Below are 24,260 nucleotides of genomic sequence, written 5' to 3' on the forward strand. Positions count from 1 at the left end.
GTTTTATTCTTTTATTCCTTTTTCTCAAATTATCCGTTTTAAAGGTATTTTCGACATAAATCGCCTATCTCAATGTAATTATTGTAATTTTCATTATTGTAATTTTCTTTTATTGTATTTCTTTTATCATTTGTATGTTTCCACCTGTAATTGAGCATTTAAATCCAACTTCGACCAAATTGTATGCCTAATTAATTGTTCACCGACTTAGCCTAATTCTCACATGTTAGGATTAATCTATGGATGTTGCATTGCATGCATATAGCCGATAATATATCAAGTACGAATAACTTCCCTAATCATTAGTAGAGGCCGCTATCGAGGCGGGCGGGATTAGGTGTTCGATCAAAAGAGCTTCCTAATACGTACCCTCACCCCTTACTCCAGATCTCCGTGAGCACCCGTGTTCATTGGCATCCACGAGAGTCATTCTAGACATAGAATGCTAAGGGTAACGATTGCTTAGTGTTCATGTCACTACTTTATGTCTTGACATGACATGAGGTATTCGAACGGTTCCAATTTCCCATAAAAATTGGTGGCGACTCCATACAAAATGCAAACGCTTGTTTTCGAGCCCCTTCACCAAGCGCCCCCGTGGGCGGCCCGCTGTCCACAACCTTATAATACTAATATAGGTAATTATGAATGACAAATACTTAGGAAGGTGTCCGTTGACCTTTCATATATGTTGGTGTGCACCATAAGTCTTGTAAATGGGTAAGAATTCCCTTTTAATACTTATCTTGCCAACACATTAAAATTATCCCAATAGTAAATATCTAACCACAATATATATTATTATAATAGTAGTAGTTTATATAATCGTAATAGTACGAAATGAGTTACACGAAGTATAATGTATAAAATGGTGTTTGTCTTAATTATATTCCCGATATTATTTAACAATACTTTATTTTTTATTTTCGGGATATTACACACACCACAATCCTCCTCCGCCTATGGGCCAATAAAGGATCAAGTACTAGGGGTGATCAAACATCCGAGTAGGGCCGACCCGAGGTTGGGTCCGGCTTGGCTAGGCGAACCTGGATTCGGCCCAGGGTAGGGGGAGTGTAAACACGGGCCGTGTCGGGCTTGATTGAGGTGGACCCTAAGTCGGCTCGGTCCAGGTCAAGGTCGGGTCATTCGGCTTTAAAATTATTTCCAAATAATATCAGTTTAGTTGTGGGTATGGGGAAGTCGAAGGACAAGTCCGAGTTTGATTTATTCGACACGGGCCGAACCATTAATAGGTCAGACGAAACAGATAATAATGGACCCGAGAGATAGGTCAGATCCAAAAGGGTCAAATCGGCCCTTCATTTGACAAGGGCTACAAGTTACCATTTACCAACACGACCACGGTCCACCCGACCCCGTTCACGCCCGTGGCCAAGTCTATTAGAAGTATTCTATTTACACTTACATGGTGTACACGACTATCACGTCAACAATATAAGTCCAAATCCAATATTTTCGTATAAAACATACAAAGGGTAGTTTCGTCATTTCACATCCGCACACAGCTATCAAAATCATAGTCCCTCATGTTATGCCTTTTTAGTTCCCTTCACCAAACAAAACAAATCCCCAAAAAATCAAAAAACCAAATCACCCCTTAATATTATTCTCAAAATATTTCATTTTTCGACGCATTTTTATTAATGCGTTGAGAAAAATGTCAGAAACGTCGGAAAAAGAAACGTCGTCTAAAAACCCATTAAACAAATTCCGTTCTAGAGTAACACCAACCACAACCCAATACGACACCGTTTCACTAGTAAAACACATACCAAACGTCAAGGGAAAGTATTTATGGTTTGACGGGTGTATGTACGACACCGTTTTGGGGAAGGGTGTGTTGGGTAGAGTCAATGCTGGACGGTTTGATAAAGGGTTGGGTGATGAAGAGGTTTCGGTTTCGGTTTCGGGTTCCGGTTCGGTTTCGGTTTTAAATAACGGTAACGGGAAAGGGATTGGGAAGACCGTTTGTAAAGGGGATAAGAATTATGATTTGATTGTTAGTCTTCAACTTGGTATCAGGTACGGTACTTTCTCCGTCTCAGTGAATTGTTTACGTTTACTTTTAACTTTTATAAAGTCAAGGTGCGAAACAAATGTACACGTGAGTAATTTATACGGGAACGTAAATAATTGATTGAGAATTTGAGACACCCGTAAATAGAATATGTCGGACGTGTTAATTTACTAATTTGTAGAATTATGCTTCTCATTTTGATTTTTACTGTTTTTGTTTTATTATTTATTTTGATTATTTTGATTGTGACGGGTCCGAATTAGGGACAATAAAATTGGGATGATGGTAGTATGTTACGTAAAATGGAGTAACAAGTCTAGTAAAAGACGGTTTTATGATAAGATTATGTGACATTTTAGAGTTTTTGGATGCAATAGTGAATTACAGAAAAAATTTCATGAATGTACTTGTTATTACACAAATTAACTTCTCGTTTTAATTATTTGTTTAACCTGGATTAAAATACCCGTTACAATGAATAAAAAAAGTAAAGAAATGACTGAGACGGAAATAGAGTTTTTTACTTTTATTAATTGTGGTATGATATTGATGATTTGATGTAATGTATAGTAAAGAAATGGCGGAGATGGAAATAGAGTTTTTTTTTTCACTTTTATTAACTGTGGTATGATATTGATGATTTGATGTAATGTGTAGATATTCACTAGGGAAGTATAGTTCAACATCAAGGGAACTGAAATCCAATGATTTTGATCCAATGCAAAAATTCTGGACCAAATTTCCACCTCAGGGATCAAAGTTAACACCAACACATAAAGCCACCGAGTTTCGGTGGAAAGATTATTGTCCTTGGGTATTTAGGTGAGCCCATTACTCCACTCAGGATCGTTTGTCCCATTTTCGTGTTTCTATGTTGTGTCCCGTTACTTCTTTTGGCACATTGGATGGATGACGTGTTAAGAGGAAGAAATGTGATGGGACACAAGATGAACACGGAAGTGGGACAGTTATATTTGTAGGCATGTAGCCATGTTGGGTTGTTTAATGAGAGGTGGTGTAATTGTTTAGGAATTTGAGGGATTTATTTCGAGTAGATCCTGCAGAATATATGTTGGCAATTTGTGGGAATGATGCACTTCGCGAGCTATCTTCACCCGGGAAGAGTGGAAGTTTCTTCTACCTTACTCAAGATGATAAATTCATGATCAAAACCGTGAAGAAATCCGAAGTCAAGGTTAGTTAGCTTTTCTTTGACTAATCGATAAAAAAATTTCATGTATAAAAATGAGTAGCATAGTATATTTCAGAATTCAGAGTGACGTTATTAGCTTCCGCTTTTGAAGTGTCATAGTTTATCCATGATAACTATGCTTAGTTATCAAGTTGGTGTTATAGTGAGTAGTATATTTCAGAGTGACGTTATCAGCTCTCGCTTTTTGAGTGTCATAGTGGATTCATGATCACTATGCTTAGTTATCTAGTTGGTCTTATAGTGAGTAGTTTGTGTTTGGTTTGTTCTGTAGTTTAATACTCCGTACATCAAGTGGTGATTTATAAAATATGTGCTAAGTGGGTTGTGACATCTTCAGGTTCTTCTAAGGATGCTTCCAAGTTACTACCAACATGTTTGTCAGTACGAAAACTCCCTCGTGACTAAGTTTTATGGCGTGCATTGTGTAAAACCCGTTGGTGGACCGAAGGTATAATCTCATTGAACCTGATATGTTGTGCCAGCGCGACTTTTTTAAGTGCTTGTTTAAATTTTGATTGATTTATGGATTTATGCATTATGGTTATTTGAACCAGACACGATTCATTGTCATGGGGAACTTGTTTTGCTCCGAGCACCGTATCCATAGGCGGTTTGACTTGAAAGGATCACGACATGGTCGAACAATAGAGAAGGCGGACTGTGAGATTGATGAAAGTACTACCCTTAAGGATCTTGATCTCGATTTTGTTTTCCGGCTCCAGAAGAACTACCACCAGGAATTGATCAAGTGAGTGATTGTGTAATGGTTAGATGAAAATAAGATTTTCGACGGCCTCCATTTTTGTATATTATTTTTTATTTTTTATTTTTTTTTGTATTGATCATAATGTGGTTGAACATTGGTTGGTTTAGGCAAGTTGAACGGGATTGTGAGTTCCTTGAAGCAGAGAGGATAATGGATTATAGTCTTTTGATCGGCATTCATTTCCGAAATAACACGACTGGGGATAAGATGGGGCTTTCGTCATTTGCTCTGCATGGTATCAATCAATCCCATTTCTCTGTGATGTTTTCCATTAGACTGATAATTTATGCTTGGCTCGTTCTCTAGCGCTTGCATTGTTTTAATGACTCTCCTTATGTATTTCTCTAGGCGAAAAAGATTCACTACGAAATGAGAAATACTTATGTGGGCAGCCGCTTCTTGTCGAATCAAAATTACAAGATATGGATTTTGCTCTCGACGGGAGGTATGTTTCCCTTATAGTGTCCCCTTATGTAACATTCAAATTAATGTTGCTAATCTTTATGTACAAGACAACCTTACAAGTGAGCTATGTTGCTCAGACTCGTTTTGAAGTATCTGACACGGGCGCCTGCCCAAGTGTCTGACTCGGCCTTTTTTTTATGACAATATGCATATTTTGACTTAAAAGGAGGTGTCGAAGTGTTATACCCTTGTCCAAGTGTCGAGTGCCGGACATGGGTACGTGGAGGAATCAGAAGAGTCGGAGTAACTTAGCATGTGCGACTAATCCGTACCCTTTTTACTCCTTTAACTGTTAGACTAATCTCACATGTAAGACCGTCTTACAGTATGTGTCCTTCTAGAATATACACGTAATCACTCGGGATTTTCAGATTATATCCAATCACTTAATCCATGTAATGTGGCCTTATGGATTCAAAATTAGTATGGTCCTATTATTGCCATAGATAAGGATTGCAAAATCCTTTTATCTCAATTCTGACTTCTGAAGTTTGAGTATGGGGTGCCATGGAGGTATGGATAATGTCTGACTTACAGTTACAGGGCTGTGTTCCTCATTTTTGGGTTTTCTTGGGGGAGGTAAAATCGCGTGTTATGTGCTTTCGTCATTGTTTGATCTTTGGTTATCTTACCCTTTTCTTTTCTATTAGGGAATCAACGATTAGATTAGGGACGAACATGCCGGCTAGAGCCGAGCGGCTAGCCAGGAGAAGCGATTTTGATCAGTACATTGCTGGCGGCTTTGAAAATTCGATACCCTCGGGAAACAGTGAGATCTATGAAGTAGTACTATTTTACGGAATCATTGACATTCTACAAGATTACGATATGAGCAAGAGGCTAGAGCATGCCTACAAGTCTCTACAAGTTGATCCCACGTCTATCAGCGCAGTTGACCCCAAGTCATATTCAAGGAGATTCCGAGAATTCATGGGTAGAATTTTTGTGGAGGACAAATAACAATGGAAAAGCAAAATTGAGAATCAGAACATCACTCAGTGCTTCGCGGGGATCTTGCCTAAAGCGGGAATTCTTTCGGAATGACCCATCAAGGTAATTTGAGTCCAGAATTGCCTTTGCCTGGTTGCTCCACAGTACAGGACCACATCCAGTTTAATGAGCCGTTATCTTACATTCCGTCATGTTCGAAAGCCAAAGAAGCCAGAATTGAGAACCAAATTCCGAAAAAAAAAAATATCAGCACTGATGCATTTTAAGGAATATCCTACAGAGACAGACAGCAGTGTAAATGCATAGGATTATAGGAGGACCACAGAATATAGCCTTCGATTTTGTTTGCTGCTAGATTACGGGTGGCCAACGATTTAATGGCGGTGACCAGGACCGGATAATTCAATTCAAGGGCTAATTTTTTTTGTTTTAGCCACGGTGGTAGGGACGCTGTGATGGTAACTAATCATGTACATTTGGGGCGGAGGTAAATTGGTCGGCGTTTTTTTTGTCTATCTCTATTGTTTTTATCGGAAATTTTGTTTCAAATCAAAATATATACTACAAGAGTACAAGGATTGAAAAGATATGTAATGTAGTTTTCCCCTAGAAATTGAGATTCGGGAAGAAAAATACGATGAGCAGAAGTGTATTCGTACATCTACGTCTACTTGTACAGAGGCTTATCAAAAGAATCGAGAAATTATTTTATACGATGAATGATTTCGAAGATTTTAATCGTGAAATGCTATTTTTTCAGAAGACGGCGCCATAGCCCATAGCGGCATTTTTCTTATGTCATTGAGTTTTCTACTTTCCGCAAGACGGTGCCATAGCGCGTGGCATTCATATGTGATAATGTGATTGAGTTTTCTATTTTTCGTAAGATGGTGCCGTAGCGGCATTTTTCTTATGTGACCGAGTTTGAACCCGGGTCAAAGAAATATCATCTTTTCGACTTCGCCTACTAGTTTAGCCAACACGGTTATGAACCTGGGATTTAGGTTTTAAACGCGATAAACCAGACTTTTTTTGGGTATTCGATATAAATAGAAGAAGAATTCGAACCTGTGATTTATCGTTCATTGTCGGTCTTAATTAATAAATTAACACCTCTTTTCCAAGTAGTTGATGTCCTGTAAGTTTATGATTAAAGGGGACGAGGTCGGCGTCGATGACAGCCTTTAGCATTAACTTGGTCACGTCTATTTACTCAATTCATTCTGCTGCAAACTCTTTGCATGGAATTGAATTCTGGAAAATTAATGAATTCATTTCAATTCAATGTTGTTTGACTTATTGGACTGCCTTCCATTTCTTTGCTGCAACAAAATTTATTAGATCCACATTGAATGAATGAATTTATGATTTGTACTCACTTCGTCTCGGTTATTTATTTACCTAAATTATGTGTTAGCTAGGTAATTCAACTCCTCCATTATGAAGTTGAAAACTTCTGAAAAATTAAATTCCTACATTTTGCGAAGACATGGGCAACCAAACAAATCCCTATTTTCTAACAATCTATCTATCTATATTAATAAAAGAAGTTTTTTTCGAGCGATTAGAGAGTCCAATTATTTCGAAACACTCTCGAGCTAGAATAAAGAAAAAAATAAAATAAACAATATAATCACGTTATTCTTGAAGACTCCTATCAATTAGAGATTGAGTAGAAAACAACTTGATTAGGTGTTAGTTTTCTAATAGTAGTATTAGAGATTGCTTAGGAAACATTTAGATTAGGTGTTGGTTTTCTAATAGTAGTATTAGAGATCATATTTTCTTTGAAAGTTAGAGTGATTGAGGCATGCCATATAGTAAGCATTATTTCAAGCTTGATTTGCAATTTGTAAATATTTATATTTTTTTGCATTATCTACTCTAACCTCACAATTTGATTTTTACTATAGTATACAGTATACTGTATTTAATTTGAATATTTCACTAATAATAGATTTGAAGTTAAGGTAATACTCCATTCATCTTAGTCATTTGTTTATTATACTCTTTCGCCTTTTTTGTTCTCTCTCGCATGTTATGATGAAAGCATGAAACCTATGATTTTAATTTAGTCGTGTATTTAACGTTATTTTAACCGCCTTATCGATACTACTATTATATTTACACATCGTTTCTATTTATTCATCATCCATTCATTGTTTATTACTATGAAGTAGTTTCTAATTGCTTATATGTAGGTTCTTGAATTGGCTTTTTTGGTCTCTTTTCAAGAAGTTCGTAAAATCTGGATCAACATACGCCTATTATATTTACACATCGTTTTTGTTTACTCATGCCGTAAGTAGTGGCGATAGCAAAAACACAAAAAACCGTGTAAGATGTCTATTTTAATATGTTATTAATTCGAACTAATTTCTTAGTTTACCCTTAAAAATTTTTACGTAGATGTTATTCTCTTATTTATTGGTGACAGTGTAACATAAATTCTTAGTTGCTTCATATGCCAACAATAATACTTGGTGTTTTCTTTTCTTTATCTGAAAAGCTTTTTCTTCTGATATTCTCTTACAAAAGGGGCAATACATTGACCTGTTTATAGGAGTGCAACTTACAAAAGGGGCAATACATTGACCTGTTTATAGTATTAGTTATATACATCAACAATCTTTAATGGCGTGTGTGCATCTCATGACGGCTAATGTTTACTAGCAAACATTATTGTTATACGAATAAGTATTTTTGCAGCAAACTTTTGTGTGTGCACCAAAATGGCCGAGTATACACAAATCCAAGTGTGTTAAATAGTTTCTACTGCAAAAATATATTGATGATAAGATAGATACTTTTAATAACATCTTAGTGTTGTGTTTGGATTTAAACTGGAAAATTTTAATAATATTTTCACTATGTATCATTGATCATTAAGTTGTAGCTTTAGGCATGTTTTATAACTCCGCTTTTATTGAGCGATTATAGGGAGTCCATTTCTTCTGATTGACTTTTTAGAAAAATCTTAATTTTTTAGGAAAATTAGTATCCTTTATCCTACTAAACTGTATACCACCGTAAACATCACATAAATAGTAAAATATTCTTATCATAGATAGAATTATATTCGTATATAAACGTATATAAACGTGATGATTCACAAAATCTCATTATAGACGGCACATATCCGTCTATAACTAAAGACGGACCAAATACAATACCACGTTTTTAATAGGACAAGCAAAAAGTGGGGTGGTGAGGGCAAAAAATGTCAACACTTTCAAACTATTTGACCCGACTTTAGCTATAGACGGATATGGCAAGACTAGCTGGTGATTATTAGAGTTGCTAATGATTATACTTATCAAGTCCCGGAAATCCTATCTTGTTTGTTGCAGTCAAGTCGATCAAATACAAATTTACATTCGGGATGAAATACTCCTTGAGATATAGTGTATTTTTTTAACAACAAAGAGTTCTTTACATAATAGGATACCTTGATCAAAAACTATATAATAAAGGGTTAATGTAAACTATATTCAAGATTATTAAATGATAATAATTGAAAATTCTGAAACTATGCAACAAATTACTCGGAGTATAATTTTTGGCATTATTTAATTTGTAGTATGAGTGAGATTCTCTAAGCCAACTCTTTTTGTTTACTCATATAATTTTATAATTAACCACTTTAGTTATCGATCTTTAATTTAGTATATTTTTTTCGTAAAATTCAATAATTAAATAATTAAAAAGAATGATTTAACTGATATTTCTCCAAATATATAACTTTTTAACATTAGTTTTTCAATATATCATACTCATGGTTTTTTTCCTTTTGAAAATGCATCACCAAAATTAAAATTGTACATACGTTATAATTAATTCGGTTATAGTGACAAAAGAAATAAAGGTGAAGGTATCTCCAAATATTGGGGTTATAAATTACTCTCTCCTATTCATTTTAACTCTCCCCTTTCAAAAGGGCACGCAAATTAAGGAGAGGATTATTTTATTGTAAAGTATTGTGGTGATGTAAGGTAATTGGAAAGACGGAAGATATTATTGTGGGGTAAGATGATTAAAATAAGTATTGTTGTGGGGTAAGGTGATTAAAATAAGATAAAATATGAGTATTGTGGGGTATTGTTGTGGGGTAAGGTGATTAAAATAAGTATAAAACTTTACTAAATAAGGAAAAGGGAGAGTTATATGAATAGATGAAAAAGGGAAGGGGAAGAGTTAAAATGAATAGGAGGGAGTATGATTTTTGTACTTGATGAACGAATTTATTAAAGAAAAATTTACCAAAATAGTACTTACGCACATTATACACAACAGAATATTACAAATAGGCTCGTGCATCGCACGGGCATTAAATCTAGTTAGTTTCACTATAGACGGATATATCCATCTAAAGTGAAAGACGGGTTAAATATGCTTAGAGTGGTGATATTTTTGGGTCCTACTATGCAACTTGTTGTTTGTCTTATTTTTAAAGTTGATGGATATTTGACCCGTTTATAACTATAGACAAATATCTTTATATATAATGAGAATTTGTGATTTTCCAATTTATAGGATTTTTTTAACCCCATGATTTTTAAGGGACAACCAAACAAGATGTTAATCTAACTAGTTTTACTCCCGTGCAAATTTGCACGGGATGGATATTTAACAGTTTGACTAAATCCATTTATCACTATTAATGGTTTAATATGTGTTTGGCCAAGATTAAAAAGGTGTTTTTGTTTCTCAAAACTAGAAGCTGTGCCAAACACTCAATTTTTAAAAAATAGAAGCAGTTGTTTTAAAGCTCAAATCCACTTTTTCACCCCCAAAAACAGAAGCATCAAATTGATGCTTCTGTTTCTATTTCTTCCAAAACCAAAAACTATAAACTTCCAAATTTGTTTAGGTAAATTATTATTTCAAGGCATGACGTAACGTTACCATAAATTTTTTATTTTTATTTTTGTCAAATTATGTTAATAAGCAAAATTTGTGATCTTTTATATTACTTGTAACATTATAAAACCATACAATAAAATACATATTTATAGTCTAGTATTATAAAAATGGGTACTAATTAAAAAATATCACAAGTATCATGAAAAGATTAAGAAAAAACATAAAAAAAAGGTCACATTCTGTTATGCATAAATTGAATTCACAATAAATTATATTGTACTAAGTACAATAATTATTGTGTGCCACCATCGTATGAAGCGAGACTGCGAGAGAGACAAAGTGAGCATTTTACGATAAATAATGATCATTTATTAATGTTAAAAAGTGACCACTAATATTAATTAGTCACTTTATAAAAAATAAAACATTGTCATTTTTTAACATAAAATGGCGACTGCTTAAAAAGTCGTCATTTTATGTTAAAAAATGACAATGTTTTATTTTTTTATAAAGTGACTAATTAATATTAATGGTCACTTTTTAACATTAAGAAATGATCATTATTTATCGTAAAATGCTCACTTTTAAAATCCGGATTGCGAAACGTCGTCGACGTTTTATAACGAATCGTCGACGCTTTTCATAAAAAAAACGTAACATGCCCTTGTGTCTTTCTCCCTCTCTCTTACTCTCTTTTTCACTCTTATCATTCAACCACCACCAAGCTTGGCTAAATACGAGCCGAGCCCGAGCTCAGCAAGACTCGGCTCGGAAGCTCGTTTGGGCTCGTTTATAATTTTTTTTTGTATAATCTTTATATTGTAGTATTATTTTTATTTCAAATTATATGTTATTTATACATTTTTATAAGTATATTATGATATAATATTTTTTACTATTTTATGATTTAGTTATTTTTCAAAAATATTTAGATTTAGTTAGATTTAAAAGGTGGGAAAGGGAAAATATATAACGACAAAACGAGCTCGATTCGAGCTCGAGCTTTTCCCGAGCCGATCTCGAGCTTCAATTTTTTAGGCTCGACGAGTTTCGAGCCGAGCCCGAGCTCGAGCTAAAATATTCGAGCCGAGCCCGAGCCCACCCAAGCTTGAGCTGAGCTCGGCTCGTTTACACCCCTACCTCATTGACACTTTCATCATCTACCAAAAGTCTCATAATTTTATTCATCTTAATTGTATTAACAACATTAATATTCATTCTCCTTTCATTAATTTGTACTTAATTTTCAGATTAAAGAGGAAAAGAGAGTAAGGGGAAAAAGGTGCTATGGTGGTGCAGTGGTGCGAGTCATAGTGGTGGTGCGGTGGTGCTGAGGCGGAGAGGTGGTGGGTTGTGCGTGGTGTTGTTAGCAGCGGTGGTTGGGGTGGTGGCACCTGTGGTGGGGGGTAATTTTGAGCAATTGGGTAAAAAAGAAAGAGGAAGAGAGAGGAAGATAAGGGTAATGTTGTCTTTTTTTATGAAAAACGTCGACGATTTGTTATAACACGTCAACGACATTTCGCAACCACCAAAAAAATTAAATAAATATATTACATTAAACACACATTAAAGCAGAACAAACATTAAAATATGGTCTTTTAGAATAAACTAAACTAATTGTAAATAAAAGGTAAACTATAAACTAAACAAAACAATACCTAAGTATCAAATCAAATACTAGATTTTAAATTTTGTAGTTTTATTGTTAGAATAAGTAATACGACAAATAAAAATCACATTACACCAATATATACCCTTCAGTTAAAATTAGTTGGATACATAAAAATAATTTGAATAACGAGGTCTTTAACATATTTTTTTTTCATATATCTTTAAATATTTTAATAGTGTAGCAAAATTAATATTGTATATTGTATTATCGTACTACTTGGATAATATAGAGTTTTTCATGTGAACTTTTCTAAAGTCAGGTTATTCAATAATATAAATGTACTGCAGTGACAAAAAAAAAACAAATTAAAGCAAAAACAATCGCGTGGTACGACAATTGAGAAACAAACAGAAGTAATAAAAAGAAATCAACAACAAAAAATTATTGCAGTGAAAAATAAAATGGAAAAAAATATAAAAAATAAAACACATCGAGCATTACATAAAAGTATTTTTTTTAAAAAAAACGTATACTCTACCACCAACCCGTCATGCACTTCCTAACGACATTGTCTTTTTTATGCTGAGTTTTCCACAACCACCGGGTCCACCGCGAACGAAAGAAAACCCATAGTAACAAATAAATAATAAAATAAAGGACAAATAAAAAGAGATATTATGGTTGAAGTAAGAGAGATTTTTACCGCTTGAGCTAACTCTTGTTCTCTAAATTTTACAGAGCAATTCTAAATTAACTTTTGAGTACCAAAAAAAAAAATAGAATAAAATCACATTTTCCCCTTTTTCTAATGTTCCCTAAAAAGGAAACTCTAATATTTCATACCCTCTGAAAAATTCGAAATTAGTTGCCATTTTCATAGATAAATTTGGGGAAACTGATAAAAATTTCTCATATATCTGCAATGTCTCATGTACTTCCTCTCTGATCGTTGTGAATTTCGTGAATTGTCAACGTTTATGGTACGTCATGTTTTTAATCATAATTAGTATATCATGTAGTTTGTTATAATTGAAATTGTTTAATTTTACTTTCTTAAATTGTATTTGATTGTGTAGTTTATTTTGTCGTCTCTACAAACAATCCATTTTCTTGTCGATGATGAAAATCATGAAATGAATCATAATTTCCGTGTGTATGATAATGTTGTAGTAAACGTAAATAATAGAGATGACGCTAAGCATACAATTGGACAAAACATGGATTATCGAATGTTTTGATTCGAATGGAAATAGGAATGTTAGAGGAGGGATATGCGTTTCAATAAAAGGTCTAATTCTGACGTCTTGAGCCGATATCACGTCAAAATAACTTGGGGGCAAAATCATGGGGGTGATGTTTGGTTTAACCTTAAAATTTTAAAAGAAAAAATTAATTTTGGTTTGGTATTATTGAAAGTCGAGAAATCAAAATAAAAGAGTAGGGCGGGATTAAGAGTGAAGAAACCAAAAGAAAAGAGTAGTGCGGGATTAAAGTTTTTTTCATTTTTTTGAAAAGAAATCGGAGAAAGAAAGTTGATTTGAAGAGGGGTGATATCGTACACGGTTTGTTTCATTGTGAAGAAATCCATTCGCGTCTTTCTTTGGATATGCACTTGGTCGTCCTTTTAGAGAAAAAAATGTTCAATTTCTTTCTATGAAATCAAAGCTTAGCTTGAGTCTAATAGGAGATTTTCAGAAAGATATTTTTCTTCCTCCAATCCATGTAATTCAAGTGCATGAGTTGGACATTAGACTCGGATCACATGGATGCCCCGTGTTTAATGAAGATAATAACATTACTGACATGTTTTAATTTACGAGTTCTGGTTAACAGTATGTCCTCTTAATATCATTTTTGGACGTTTTTCTTTCTTACTCAATCTCATATCTTAATAAAATAAGGTTGTCTAGAAAAAGAAAAAGAATGTAAAGTGTCAATAAACCTCCAAAAAGATAGAAATTGGATTCTACAAGTGCTGTTTCCCATCACAAAATCCAGGTACACTAGTTTACCTTTAGTCCCTACTACTTGATACTTTATGCGTAAAACGTAATGGTAATCACTACGTATATTGTCATAATATATCGTCAAAAAATATTTATTGTTATGTATATTACCACAATTTACTAAATTTTTGCCACAGTTTATTAGTATTTTGTCACGAATATTACTATGTTTGTTAGTGTTTTGCAACGATTATTATTATTATTATTATTATTATTATTATTATTATTATTATTATTATTATTATTATTATTATTATTATTATTATTATTATTATTATTATTATTATTATTATTATTATTATTATTATTATTATTATTATTATTATGCGTGTAGCTTTCATTAAAAGAAAAATAAAAGTTTACATGAAATTGGTGAGGAGCCGAGAGACAATCTAGGCTCCCACACCTTTAACAACAGCAAAGCTAAGCGGGTAAGTCTTAGTTACAACCGTCCTAAGTTAAGATAATTTTAAATAAGAATTGGTGATAAACAAATGAATGAGACGCCCAAATCAAATAGATAACAAATGATCAAGATGGGAGAAAAAAATTGTTCGTAACTTTTCTTTACAGAATGAGTAAAAGAAGAGGAGGGATACTTGGCTAATCTTCGATCAGGGTAAAACCATTACCTTCATTTGTCAAAAAAAACATACCTTAAATCAATCGCCGGACTAGGACTAGTGACTCCTAGTAAGTACTCCGTAATAAGAGTGTAAGACCCTAGTAAGGGCATAAACAAGCTTAAGAGTCGACTTAACATATCATACAAGACGGAGCACCACGATTCATGAATACATACAAAGACATGCCATCAAAAATCAAAATAGTAGAGACTATCCATATCATACAAGATGATCCGTCCATTAAATAATGTCTTGGCCTAGGAGGGCAGTATCAGACATGTCATCAGTAGGATATGTCATCATCAGAGCTAGTATCAAATAGGTCATCGTCATCAGATGATGATGGTACAACCACGTTTATAGCAGACAGAATCTTCCACCAATAAAATTCAGTCGGACTAGTTTCTCCAATTGAGATGTAAAGCTCCAAAGGCTGACGATCACTTACTCTCAGAGTAGTTAACTTCACGGCTTCCACCAATATTATTATTATTATTATTATTATTATTTTTTTTTTTTTTTGATAAAACGTAAACTTTTATTATTATTATTATTATTATTATTATTAAACTAGTTAAAAGAAATTAAATTACCTTGCTAATTAGGTAGTATGTTTAATTTGAAAAGCAATGGCAACACTACGCTGGAGATATACCGGATATTCGCCGGAGAGGAGGGAGGGGTGAGAAAAGACGAGAGAGGTGAAGTGAGTTGTGTCGCACTTAGGGTGTTTGTGAAGAGAGACGAAGGATGCTTTATAACTGATAGTGAAAAGGGACGAAAAATTGACTGAAATGTAAAAAAAAAAGATTCTACAAAGACACGCCATATTGGATTGCGGTGACTTCATACTAAAAATTGACACGCCCCTGAATATGGCGTATTTGACCCCATAGACACGTCATTACAAATTGTTGATTGCCTTCTATGTAGCAAGTTAAAAAAGACATTCCTCGGGCTTACGAGTGAAAGATGTAATAGTAAAATGCTATGAGAAAGAGGCCTAGAGTAAAATTGAGGTAGGTTCAATTTGCATTTAAATAGGCACGCTATCGCCTTAGATAGCTGGGCAGCACCACATATTACGCACTTCTCTGTCTCAATAATTTGTTTATCTTTGATGAAAATACAAAACCTAAAATATTATATACTAAATCATTAGGAAAATCTTATATACATATATATGTCACGGATTACTTTTTTATAAATAAATATTTTTTCCAGTTTTTTGAGAGGATATGGTACGGGACAATGCTGGGAAATCCGTGAAGTTAACTATTTTGAGAGTAGGTGATCGTCAGCCTTTGGAATCTACATCTCAATTGGAGAAACTAGTCCGACTAAATTTTATCGGTGAGGTTCAAACCCGTAAATATTCATTATTTTGTTATCCGATTACTATGCTTTAATATACTCTTGGCTTAGGGTTAATGCAACCTATATATGTTGCTTCGGATACCCAAAACAATATCATGTGCTTTGCTCAAAAGAAGGGCAAATCACGAATTTGGTATCCGCTCCAAAGTATCCGTTGGATCGAATATTCATATTCAAAGTTTCTTACACCAACTATCCATATCCGATCCAAATGTTTCAGCTTATCCAAAATTGTTCAGATCTGAATACCATATTTTGCCCTACTCTAGCTCCCTAAAGCTCAATTTTTCGAAAACAACTTGATTTTATAAAGAAAAAGTTAACATATAATTACTCCTCGTGTCTGGATTATTTGCTTATCTATTTCATTTGGAACTAGTAAAGATCCCGCGCAAATGCGCGGTAAATATAAGCTTTTTAATTTTTAGTGTATTAGTTATATATTTTAGATTTATATCTCGCGAATTTTTATAAAAAATAACGAATATTAAAATTAATCAAAAGGATTGAATAATTCCATGAATTGTGTTTTTTATGAAAATATTTTAACTACATCAAAAAAATATTTTTCCGCCACGAAGTTAATAATAGAAGATACAGTTTTTATGTATATATTATTTTAAATGAAAAATTAGTTTAATAAATGAAAATCTAATTTGTTTACATATATAAGTTTGAGCACTTTTGTAGGGATTAGTATATAGGAGAATTTATACTTTTAAAATTTGCACCTCATTAATATTTATCAGTTCACTCCATTATATTTTGGTATGAAACAAAAAAATTGAAATGGAAAACTAATAAAAAAATTTATTTAATTTGTGAATTTTTTTTAGTGAATGTTTTTTGTCACAAAGCTAATAGTAAGCATGTGTCAAATTATTCTCTACAGTAATAATTGTTGCATTACTCAAAAATTTAGCAACTTTTACTTTATAATTTAATATCAATTTTATTTTATTTAATGAAAAAATCATATTTATGAATTTATTTAAAAAATTAGAGTTTATTTATAGAAATATATTCATTGAAAAGATAATAATGTAATAAAAGTCAATTTTATTTATTACCTTATTTAGCTAGATGCTTTTTGGAGGGAAAACTAAGAGAATTTTTATTCTCTTAGTAGTAGGGGGATGTCTCATTTATTTATTTACCATCAAATCTTATTTAAAACTGTCTTAATTTAGGATGGCTTTTACAACGGACTATATTATAGAGGTGGAAATAAACTGAGCTTGTGAGACGTCTTAAGTTAAAACGGTCTTAAATAAGACCTACTCATTTACCTTTTTATATTGAGAAGACTTTTAATAGTTAACTTGACATTGTTGTCCACTTACAAGCTCATTAACAATTTGATAATTAAATACCTCTTTCATTCTCATATGATCATTTAATGTACCGATTTTATTAAAATACTCCACCCATATATTCAATAAATGGGTATATCATATAAAAACGGGGGAAGTATGTAGTTTTCATTAAAGATATGGAGTTAAACAATATTAAGCTCGTCCATATGTTTATACACGACAAACCTATTGGAGGATAGAGTATCACAAATTGTTGCATGAGATCCTTTCATATTAAGTATAAGACAATTTTCTACAAATTAAAAAAAAAAAAACAAAAAAACTAGTTGAAAAGACATTTAAGATAGAAATAAGAGGATACCTCCTATAGTTCCAAATTGCACAATTTTCCACAATGATAATATTAGTACCATTTAGTTTGTCAGAGAGAAATTTATAGAGCCAATTTGGCACTCGGACTACCTCCTCCAAGTCTAACAACGACAACAACAACATTACCTCAGTAACTCAAGAATTCCCACAAATTGTAAGCTAAGTATGTAAAACCGCGACATGGATGAGGGGAGGTAGACAGAATGCCAAACATGGCTTTACAATATAACCTCTGATAAACTTTCACTTGAAATGGTGAATATATGAGTTACAAGATTTTAGAAAATTTTAATTTAATTATAAAGAGGAGATTTGAGAAGAATGTTGTAAATATTTTAGGTGCATGGCTTTTTATGATGATATCCTATGTTTTTACAATTTCTTTTTGACTTTTTTCCAACAAAGTGTGATTTCTGAATCGTTGCACATTTTGTCCCCCACTATTATCAACACTCTTCATTTTTAACCCTACATTTTGCTCTTTGACTTTCATTTTTCATGATATCATCTAGCTACGTCACAAGCAGCAGCGGTGGATATAGGAGAGGGTTAGTAGGGACGCTCGTCCTCGATGAAACATGGAATTTTCAAAAGCTTCATATTTTTTATTTTTTTTGAATTTTTTTTATGCTATTACTCATTTGTTGTTCCTGACTTCAAATCTCGTCACTAGCACATACAACTCATAAGTCTCACTACCCATAAGACAAAAAAGAAGAATAAATATACGAGAATTTAAATCAATTGATAAGAAATTATTTTGATTTAATTAGAGGTTTATAGTTTAAACTCTAAAAATACATCAATGTTAAAATTCACCCCTAACAATTTTCCCATTGTTGAAATTCTAACCGAATTAAATCGAAACTAAACCAAATGATCGACTCCGAAAAAATATTTAGTACAATCATAATATTGTTTTTGTAACATCATGCATAGGCCTTAATTTACTTCCTGATGGGTCCAATAAGAACCACGATGTTACCTAAGTAATCACAAGAAGCCCAATCTTACAACTACCCAATAGTACATCTATGGCCCAGTAGTAGCTAACATATGAAGGAAAACCATAATTTAAGCATGAAGACCTCTATTCGTCAATACGGAAAATATTACGAGTACAATTTTTGAAGGGATACCGAAAATGTCTTGATCTAATGATTAACAAGGAGTTATAATAAATGGTTTTCGGGAATTAGGGTTCTGGAATAAAATTCTTCGGAAATCACACATTAGGTTCCTCAAGTCATATAAAGCGGCCACTTAAAGTTTGAGTAGGAACAGAAGACATTTGGGGTGCCAGTATGCGATAAACCAACATTCATTGAACCTCGGATAATCGTGAAAAATATATTAATACTCGATATTTGGGGTTGAAATCGAATAAGTTTACTCTTGTAATGATGCCGGACACGCGGTTGAAAAACCGGGAGAAAACGAAACGTGGTCCAGCATGACCTACCGAACGGCTCAAATTGAAGTGTTATATATACACTTCAATTTCAAATAATTGGGAAGGTCGTACCGGACCCTGTTTCTTTTTCTCCCTGTTTTTCAATCACGCGTCCGAGCTCATTTCAAGAATCAACCTGTTCGATTTCAGGAATCAACCAGTTCGATTTCAGCCTCAAATAACGAGCTCTAACACATTTTTCACGATAATCCGAGTTTCGGCGAATGCTGGTTTGTGGCATACCGGCACCCCTAAATGTCTTCCGTTGGTGCTCAAACTTTGCGTGGCCGCTTTATCTGACCCGAGGAACTTTCTATGTGATTTCCGGAGAATTTTGTTCCGGGACCCCGTAATCCCGAAAAACCGTGTATTATACACTTCAATTTCAGCCGTTCGGAAGGTCGTACCGGACCCTGTTTCTTTTTCTCCCTTGTTTTCAATCACGCATCCGAGCTCATTTCAGGAATCAACATGTTCGATTTCAGGATTCAACCTCTTCGATTTCAGCCTCAAATAACGAGCTTTAACACATTTTTCACGATAATCCGAGTTTCGGCGAATGCTGGTTTGTGGTACACCGGCACCCTCAAATGTCTTCCGTTGGTGCTCAAACTTTGCGTGACCGCTTTATCTGACCCGAGGAACTTTCTATATGATTTCCGAAGAATTTTGTTCCAGGACCCCGGAATCCCCAAAAACCGTGTATTATATATACACTTCAATTTCAGCCGTTCGGAAGGTCGTACCGGACCCTGTTTATTTTCCTCCCTGTTTTTCAATCACGCATCCGAGATCATTTCAGGAATCAACCTGTTCGATTTCAGAAATCAACCTGTTCGATTTCAGCTTCAAATAACGAGCTTTAACACATTTTTCACGATAATCCGAGTTTCGGCGAATGCTAGTTTGTGGCACACCGGCACCACCAAATGTCTTCCGTTGGTGCTCAAATTTTGCGTGGCCGCTTTATCTGACCCGAGGAACATTCTATGTGATTTCCGGAAAATTTTGTTCCGGGACCCCGGAATCCCGGAAAACCTTGTATTATACATTTCAATTTCAGCTGTTCGGAAGGTCGTACCGGACCCTGTTTCTTTTTCTCCCTGTTTTTCAATCACGCGTCCGAGCTCATTTCAGGAATCAACCTGTTCGATTTCACTCTCAAATACAGAGCTTTAACACATTTTTCACGATAATCCGAGTTTCGGCGAATGCTGGTTTGTGGCACACCGGCACCCTCAAATGTCTTCCGTTGGTGCTCAAACTTTGCGTGGCCGCTTTATCTGACGCGAGGAACTTTCTATGTGATTTCCGGAGAATTTTGTTCCGGGACCCCGGAATCCCGAAAAACCGTGTATTATACACTTCACTTTCAGCCGTTCGGAAGGTCGTACCGGACCCTGTTTCTTTTTCTCCCTGTTTTTCAATCACGCGTCCGAGCTCATTTCAGGAATCAACCTGTTCGATTTCAGCCTCAAATAACGAGATTTAACACATTTTTCACAATAATCAGAGTTTCGGCGAATGCTGGTTTGTGGCACACCGGCACCCTCAAATGTCTTCCGTTGGTGCTCAAACTTTGCGTGGCCGCTTTATCTGACCCGAGGAACTTTATATGTGATTTCCGAAGAATTTTGTTCCGGGATCCCGGAATCCCCAAAAACCGTGTATTATATATACACTTCAATTTCAGCTGTTCGGAAGGTCGTACCGGACCCTGTTTCTTTTTCTCCCTGTTTTTCAATCACGCGTCCGAGCTCATTTCAGAAATCAACCTGTTCGATTTCAGGAATCAACCTGTTCGATTTCAGCCTCAAATAACGAGCTTTAACACATTTTTCACGATAATCCGAGTTTCGGGGAATGCTGGTTTGTGGCACACCGGCACCTCCAAATGTCTTCCGTTGGTGCTCAAACTTTGCCTGGCCGCTTTATCTGACCCGAGGAACTTTCGTTGTGATTTCTGGAGAATTTTGTTCCAGGACCCCGGAATCCCGAAAACCGTGTATTATACACTTCAATTTCAGCCGTTCGGAAGGTCGTACAAGACCCTGTTTCTTTTTCTCACTGTTTTTCAATCACGCATCCGAGCTCATTTCAGGAATCAACCTCTTCGATTTCAGCCTCAAATAACGAGCTTTAACACATTTTTCACGATAATCCGAGTTTCGGCGAATGCTGATTTGTGGCACACCGACACCTTCAAATGTCTTCCGTTGGTGCTCAAACTTTGCGTGGCCGGTTTATCTGACCTGAGGAACTTTCTATATGATTTCCGGAGAATTTTCTTCCAGGACCCGGAATCCCCAAAAACCGTGTATTACACTACACTTCAATTTCAGCCGTTCGGAAGGTCGTACCGGACCCTGTTTATTTTCCACCCTGTTTTTCAATCACGCGTCCGAGCTCATTTCAGGAATCAACCTGTTCGATTTCAGGAATCAACCTGTTCGATTTCAGCCTCAAATAACGAGCTTTAACACATTTTTCACGATAATCCGAATTTCGGCGAATGCTGGTTTGTGGCACACCGGCACCCCCAAATGTCTTCCGTTGGTGCTCAAACTTTGCGTGGCTTCTTTATCTGATCAGAGGAACTTTCTATGTGATTTCCGGAGAATTTTGTTCCGGGACCCTGGAATCCCGAAAAACCGTGTATTATACACTTCAATTTCAGCCGTTCGGAAGGTCGTACCGGTCCCTGTTTCTTTTTCTCCTTTTTTTTCAATCACGCGTCGGAGCTCATTTCAGGAATCAACCTGTTCGATTTCAGGAATCAACCTGTTCGATTTCAGCCTCAAATAACGAGCTTTAACACATTTTTCACGATAATCCGAGTTTCGGCGAATGCTGGTTTGTGGCACACCGACACCCCCAAATGTCTTCCCTTGGTGCTCAAACTTTGCGTGGCCGCTTTATCTGACCCGAGTAACTTTCTATGTAATTTTCGGAGAATTTTTTTCCGGGACCCCGGAATCCCGAAAAACCGTGTATTTCAGCCGTTCGGAAGGTCGTACCAGACCCTGTTTCTTTTTCTCCCTATTTTTAAATCACGCGTCCGAGCTCATTTCAGGAATCAACCTGTTTGATTTCACCCTCAAATAACAAGCTTTAACACATTTTTCACGATAATCCGAGTTAAATCGAATGCTGGTTTGTGGCACACCGGCACTCCCAAATATCTTCCGTTGGTGCTTCAACTTTGCCTGGCTGCTTTATCTAACCCAGGCACTTTCTATTTGATTTTCGGAGAATTTTGTTCCGGGACCGTAGAATCCCGAAAAACCGTGTATTATACACTTCAATTTCAGCCGTTCAGAAGGTCGTAGCGGACCCTGTTTCTTTTTCTCTCTGTTTTTCAATCACGCGTCCGAGCTCATTTCTGGAATCAACCTGTTCGATTTCAGCCTCAAATAACGAGCTTTAACACATTTTTCACGATAATCCGAGTTTCGGCGAATGCTGGTTTGTGGCACACCGACACCCCCAAATGTCTTCCCTTGGTGCTCAAACTTTGCGTGGCCGCTTTATCTGACCCGAGTAACTTTCTATGTAATTTTCGGAGAATTTTATTCCGGGACCCCGGAATCCCGAAAAACCGTGTATTATATACACTTCAATTTCAGCCGTTCGGAAGGTCGTACCGGACCCTGTTTCTTTTTCTCCCTATTTTTAAATCACGCGTCCGAGCTCATTTCAGGAATCAACCTGTTCGATTTCAGCCTCAAATAACAAGCTTTAACACATTTTTCACGATAATCCGAGTTTCGGCGAATGCTGGTTTGTGGCACACCGGCAGCCCCAAATGTCTTCCGTTGGTGCTCAAACTTTGCGTGGCCGCTTTATCTGACCCGAGGAACTTTCTATGTGATTTCCGGAGAATTTTGTTCCGGGACTCCGGAATCCCCAAAAACCGTGTATTATATACACTTCAATTTCAGCCGTTCGGAAGGTCGTACCGGTTCCTGTTTCTTTTTCTCCCTGTTTTTCAATCGCGCGTCCGAGCTCATTTCAGGAATCAACCTGTTCGATTTCATGAATCAACCTGTTCGATTTCAGCCTCAAATAACGAGCTTTAACACATTTTTCGCGATAATCCGAGTTTCGGCGAATGCTGGTTTGTGGCACACCGACAACCCCAAATGTCTTCCATTGGTGCTCAAACTTTGCGCGGCCGCTTTATCTGACCCGAGGAACTTTCTATGTAATTTCCGGAGAATTTTATTCCGGGACCCCGGAATCCCGAAAAACCGTGTATTATACACTTCAATTTCAGCCGTTCGGAAAGTCGTACCGGACCCTGTTTCTTTTTCTCCCTGTTTTTCAATCACGCGTCCGAGCTCATTTCAGGAATCAACCTGTTCGATTTCAGCCTCAAATAACGAGCTTTAACACATTTTTCACGATAATCCGAGTTTCGGCGAATGCTGGTTTGTGGCACACCGGCACCCCAAAAGGTCTTCCGTTATGGCCGCTTTATCTGACCTGATGAACTTTCTATGTGATTTTCGGAGAATTTTGTTTCAGGACTCCTGAATCTCTAAAAACCGTGTATTATACACTTCAATTTCAGTCGTTCGGAAGGTCGTACCGGACCCTGTTTCTTTTTCTCCCTGCTTTTTAATCACGCGTCCAAGCTCATTTCAGGAATCAACCTGTTCTATTTCAGGAATCAACCTGTTCGATTTCAGCCTCAAATAACGAGCTTTAACACATTTTTCACGATAATCCGAGTTTCGGCGAATGCTGGTTTGTGGCACATCGGCACCCCCAAATGTCTTCCGTTGGTGCTCAAACTTTGCGTGGCCGCTTTATCTGACCCGAGGAACTTTCTATGTGATTTCCGGAGAATTTTGTTCCGGGACCCCCGAATCCCGAAAAACCGTGTATTATACACATCAATTTGAGCCGCTCGGAAGGCGTACCGGACCCTATTTCTTTTTCTCCCTGTTATTCAATCACGCGTCCGAGCTCATTTCATGAATCAACCAGTTCGATTTGAGGAATCAACCTGTGCGATTTCAGCCTCAAATAACAAGCTTTAACACATTTTTCACGATAATCCGTGTTTCGGCGAATGCTGGTTTGTGGCACACCGGCACCCCCAAATGTCTTCCGTTGGTGCTCAAAGTTTGCGTGGCCGCTTTATCTGACCCGAGGAACTTTCTATGTGATTTCCGGAGAATATTGTTCCGGGAC

General features: G+C 35.7%; 1 protein-coding gene across 1 annotated transcript; it reads left to right on the forward strand.

The window, feature by feature from the left end:
* The first annotated feature begins 1,571 nt into the window (after positions 1 to 1,571).
* LOC141604863 (phosphatidylinositol 4-phosphate 5-kinase 1-like) lies at positions 1,572 to 6,168 on the forward strand. Its single transcript, XM_074423412.1, has 8 exons — positions 1,572 to 2,046; positions 2,699 to 2,863; positions 3,071 to 3,236; positions 3,592 to 3,702; positions 3,809 to 4,002; positions 4,128 to 4,255; positions 4,369 to 4,465; positions 5,136 to 6,168. Exons 1-8 carry the CDS (start codon positions 1,682 to 1,684, stop codon positions 5,443 to 5,445), a joined length of 1,536 nt encoding a protein of 511 aa, XP_074279513.1. The 5' UTR covers positions 1,572 to 1,681; the 3' UTR covers positions 5,446 to 6,168.
* The last annotated feature ends 18,092 nt before the right edge of the window (positions 6,169 to 24,260 follow it).

This window comes from Silene latifolia, chromosome 10 (genome assembly GCF_048544455.1).
Source record: "Silene latifolia isolate original U9 population chromosome 10, ASM4854445v1, whole genome shotgun sequence".
Lineage (NCBI taxonomy): Eukaryota > Viridiplantae > Streptophyta > Magnoliopsida > Caryophyllales > Caryophyllaceae > Silene > Silene latifolia.

Excerpts from the sequence above, each read along its gene's own strand:
- LOC141604863 (XM_074423412.1), top strand. The coding sequence starts at position 1,682 with ATGTCAGAAACGTCGGAAAAAGAAACGTCGTCTAAAAACCCATTAAAC. Across the intron at positions 2,047-2,698 it reads AGTCTTCAACTTGGTATCAG|ATATTCACTAGGGAAGTATA; the intron begins GTACGGTACTTT and ends TGTAATGTGTAG. Across the intron at positions 4,256-4,368 it reads TTCGTCATTTGCTCTGCATG|GCGAAAAAGATTCACTACGA; the intron begins GTATCAATCAAT and ends GTATTTCTCTAG.